This window comes from Pinus tabuliformis, chromosome 1_1, assembly GCF_031772625.1.
Source record: "Pinus tabuliformis cultivar Carrire ecotype Pingquan chromosome 1_1, CPIR1, whole genome shotgun sequence".
Lineage (NCBI taxonomy): Eukaryota > Viridiplantae > Streptophyta > Pinopsida > Pinales > Pinaceae > Pinus > Pinus tabuliformis.
Window position 1 is genome coordinate 564,456,040 of NC_142297.1, and position 4,811 is coordinate 564,460,850.

The 4,811-nt window shown below is 44.1% G+C and overlaps 1 protein-coding gene across 1 annotated transcript; it reads left to right on the plus strand.

Moving 5' to 3' along the window:
• Positions 1–2,136: 2,136 nt before the first annotated feature.
• Positions 2,137–2,700, plus strand: LOC149214401 (uncharacterized). Its single transcript, XM_089389378.1, has one exon. The coding sequence runs from the start codon at positions 2,137–2,139 to the stop codon at positions 2,698–2,700; it is 564 nt and encodes a 187-aa protein (XP_089245504.1).
• Positions 2,701–4,811: the final 2,111 nt, after the last annotated feature.

The following is a 4,811-nucleotide window of genomic DNA, read 5'->3' on the forward strand; positions in this document are numbered from 1 at the left end:
CGATTCCGCCCAATCTCTCTGTGCAATGTCTCCTATAAAATCATCACCAAAATTCTAGCTAATAGGCTAAAAAAGCTCCTCCCCTCCCTCATCTCTGAGAATCAAGGAGGCTTCGTCCCCAGAAGACAAATTACGGATAACGTTATCCTTATCCAAGAGGCAATTCACAGCAGCATAAATAGAAAGGAAAAGGGTATGATTATTAAACTAGACATGGAAAACGCCTTTGATAGAGTCAACCATCAATTCCTTAAGGCAGCCCTTGGGAAATTTGGGATATCCAGCACCTTCATCAGCAGGATCATGGAGTGTATTTCATCCCCTTGGACTGCCCCTTTGATTAATGGCAGGCCAAGCAACTTCTTCAGAAGCTCAAGGGGATTGAGACAAGGCTGCCCGCTCTCCCCATTCCTCTACATCATCATGGCTGAAACGCTAAGCATACATTTGGAAAACCTTCGCAGGCAAAAAGAAATCACAGGCATCAGCATAGTGCGTGGAACCAAGGGGATAAACCACTCTCTCTTCGCTGATGACACCCTCCTAATTGGAGGAGCTTCCAGTCTTACAGCAAGAAGGTTCAAGAGAACGCTTGAGCTCTTTCTACAAGTGTCTGGAGGAAAGCTCAATAACAATAAGTGCATGATATACACCTGGAACGTCCCCAGGTAGATTATTCAGAGAATCTCCTCAATCTTGGACATCCCTGCCCAAAGGAATTGGAGCCACTTCATGTACCTGGGATTGCCTCTAGCAAAGGAATCGGTCAAAACTGAAATCTGGGTGAAACTAATAGAGAAGCTAAGAGGAAAACTTCAGAGTTGGGGTGTGTCCTGGCTCAATCTGGCGGGAAGAACAACTCTCATAAAAGCCATCCTCTCAGCTCTCCCTATATATCAGTTTGCAACCACTCTCGCCCCGGCCAGCACTCATAAGCACATGGAATTGATTATCAGGAGCTTCTTGTGGCAGGGAGGAAGGCAGGACTCCAAAAAATTTAGTCTTGTAAAATGGGACCAGGTCATTTTACCTTTCGAAAAAGGAGGGCTAGGAATAAGAGTCCCAAGACTAGCCAACATGGCCATGGGTTTCAAGCTGATTTGGAGAATCCTCAATGAAAAAGGAGCATGGTGGGCAGAAGCACTCAAAAGAAAATACCTGAACGGCCCCAACTCCAACATCCTAATGGAACCTATTGTGGACAGGCAGTGCACCCCAGTCTGGAAGCTTATAAAAAAAACTCTCCCCCATTTCAAAGATTACATCTCAAGAGCTCCGGGCAGTGGAAGAGACATTAATATCTGGACTGATCGTATAATGGGCTCAGAAGCAAGGGAAGCTCTCCCAAATCTCAGACCACTGCTCTTGTGGATGGAAGGGAAAAATCTCAAATCCCTATATGACATTTCCTCTTGGGATCAAAACAGGTGGCTGGGTTGGAAGCATCTCCCCCTCCCAAACAATCTAAGGGATCTGTGGGCCGACCTTAAGCAATCCCTCTCAGGGTCAGCTCCCCTCAACAGTCTGTCCGAGGATAAATATGTCTGGGACCCCAATGGTGGAAATTACACAGTCAGAGAAGGATACAAAATCCTCCAAAATGCCACAGCCACCAATAATTGGCCTCTTCATAAAGTGGCCTGGAATCCAGAATGCCTCCCAAAAATCAAATTCTTTAATTGGACTCTCCTAAAAAGTAAAATCCTTACAGCGGAAAATCTAAGGAAGAAAGGCATCCTCGGCCCCTCAATATGCTGCCTGTGCAGAGCAGCGGAAGAAAGCATCAATCACCTCTTCCTAGAATGCCCCTTTGCCCGAAATTGCTGGAAGCTCATTACCAGTCCGCTAAGGATAGGGGATTTGCCTAATCAGATCACCCTCCTTCAAAAAAATTGGGGGAACAGCTACCCCTACCCCAAGAAAAATAAAAATCTTGCCAAAAGACTGTGGAATAGCATCCCCCCTACCCTTTGTTGGCAAATCTGGAATGCCCGAAACAAAAGCATTTTTAATAATAAGAAGGCCAGCATCTCAAGCACCCTTGCAAAAACAATCGCCCTCATCTCGGAGACTATCAGTGCTAATGGAATAGTCCAATTAGATCAAGAATCTGGGAACCCAAGGGAAATCGAATGGATGGGCAAATTCAGTTATGACTCAAGGAATCACAAAGCAGCAAGTACAGGACAGAAAAAGATTGAGTGGAAGCTAAGAGGCTCTAACGAGGAAATCAGAGAATGGATTCAAAATCAAAAGAGGCCCTCCCTCCAGTTCGACGGGGCTTCAAAAAACAATCCGGGTCAGGCAGGTGCTGGAGGAGTCATCAAAGATCATCAAGGCGAAATTATAGTGACCTACGAGTGGGGATTGGGCATAATGTCCAACAATAGGGCCGAGGCCTATAGTCTTCTCCTGGGAACCTCCATTCTGAAGAGACTTGGTCTCCAAAATCCGCTCATATTGGGTGACTCAGCAATTATCATAGCTGCTATGGTCTCGGGGAAGGACTTCAAGCAAACTGCCCTGAACAACATTAAAGCTAGGATCCTCGACAATATAAGAGATATTAACGGGGCCACCCTCAAACATGTGCTAAGGAACAACAACAAAGAGGCTGATGAACAGGCCAACAAGGCAGCCAGTAGACCCGTAGGCCAAGTCAGAGAAAACAACATCTACTATGACAAAGCAATTCCTTAAAGAATATTATCCTTCCCCTTTTTCTAAGATTCTGAGCCACCTCAGACTCCATCCTTCTCGAATTTTGCCCACCCTCGAATCTCCTCACTCTCTGCCAAATCTCCTCGACTGCGCCACTCCGTCCCTCCTCTCTCAGACCCTCCCCCCTGTAAGCGTTCATGTCACCTCTTTCAGCCCCGACCTTGGGACTTACTCGCCCTTCGCCGTCATTCTCAGGCTCTGTTCAAACTCTCATCATATCAAAATCTCCTCCGCGAGCAGCAAAATCTCCACCTGGACTCTCAGTCACCTCAGCAATCGATTCGATCAGCATCTGATCGCCCAACCGAGCCACCTCTCTCCCTCTATTTATAGCAGCAAGGCCATCACTTTAAACGCATCCTCCATCGTTTCGAAGGTCCGGGCACGCGCCTCCTCCCAGCTCAGTCTTTCTCTTGAAGCAGGGCGCAGTCATCAGGAGCTCAGATCTCGTCCCTCATCAGTGGTAAAATCTGGCAATTTTATTTTTAAAGTCTCTTTTTCTTCTAACGGGCTGTGTGTTTGGCTGTTACAGCGTTCCCCCTATCTTTCTCCTGCTCCCCCGCCATCCTATTCCTCCCATCTGGTCCCCTCCCTGTGCAAAGCTCTGCACTCCCCCTTTCTGCCTTCCATCTTCTTCGCCATCATCCCCAGAATCCGTCCCTATTTGCAATTCCAGCTCTTTGGCCTTCTTCCCCAGCTTGGAGAAATGGCAGATCAGCAGGAACAGCAGGGAGCTCAGGAGCCAGCAAACAATCCCTTAGAAAATGTCATCACAAACAGTGAGTGCACTCTCTGCAAAGCGCACACCTTCATGATTGGCAGATTCATCAAGCGTTTCAACGACCTCAAAGATGATTATCAGGCGGACAGCAGATCAAAAAGGAAGAAGCTGGAAAAATATAAAGCTGAGATCGAGGCTCTGAAGGACAGATGCACCCACCTAGAGGAAGCCATAGCACATATCAGGACTCTTACTCAAAGCATGCAAGCGGAAGCTTCAACCAGAGCCAGTGCAAGGAAGGAATCTCTCCCGGATGACTCAGTTAACCAGAAGCACCCCTAGGACTCATGAACTGCAAATTTTGTTGGCTGGCAGGCTCTTTTATCCGGCAATATAGCCGTTACCTTTTCCATTTCAGTTACCGTTTATGTAGCAACAAGGATCTAGGGTCTGCGAACCCGTTTTGGACCCTTAATGCCTTGGTTTATCATATCTATGTAATAGGACTCAGTCCCTGGAAGTTTTTATAATATATCAGTACCCGATTTTGTCAAAAAAAAAAAAAAAAAAAAAAACATACTAACTAAAGACATGCCACATAATCATGCCACTTTTCCATTTCATTTCATGCAACTTTTCAAATTCCTTACATGAAAATTTTCAAATTCCTTGCATACAAATACGCATAGATAAACTAGAACAATATTAACAATATTGTCCATCCACAAAACATCATACTCATTGGGGAATTTAATCAAACAATTTTCATGAAAACTAATATAGTGTATGATTTAGTGCCTATCTCCTAAATTGTATCAGTACAGGTTATAGGAATTGAACCAAATGATTAGTGGGAGTTTTCCTCACTACGATTCAAGTTTCAAATTCTAGGACCTCATATATGAAAATTTATAACAAAAACACCAACACAATCCTATTTTGTGCTCAATTATAAAAGCATTTAGGAAGCTCCACTTCCACTGGTCATATCTCCTAAAATATAGCGACCTACCATTTAAATTTTTTACCACAATATCAGTGGGATTTCCCCTCACCGTGGACAATTTTTTCAACTTCTGGAACCTAACAAGAGATAAGTTATGGTATAAATTCCAACATGACCCATTAAAGATGCATTCTGAGAAGGTCATCTTCCTTAAATCATAATTCCTAAAATATTGTGAACCAATATTGTGAACATGGTACCTGTAAGTCATGGATGCATAGTTTGTTCACTGTTTTCATTAGTTTTATTATAAATTCATCAATAAATCTTGTTTCCCTCTCATACTAGCTACAATAAAACATAGATTAGCTCATGCATCCATATAAAATATCCATGAACCTGTCAAAACCATGAACAATATCA

Bases quoted from the DNA above. Each gene is read 5' to 3' on its own strand.
- LOC149214401 (XM_089389378.1), top strand. From the start codon at position 2,137: ATGGGCAAATTCAGTTATGACTCAAGGAATCACAAAGCAGCAAGTACA.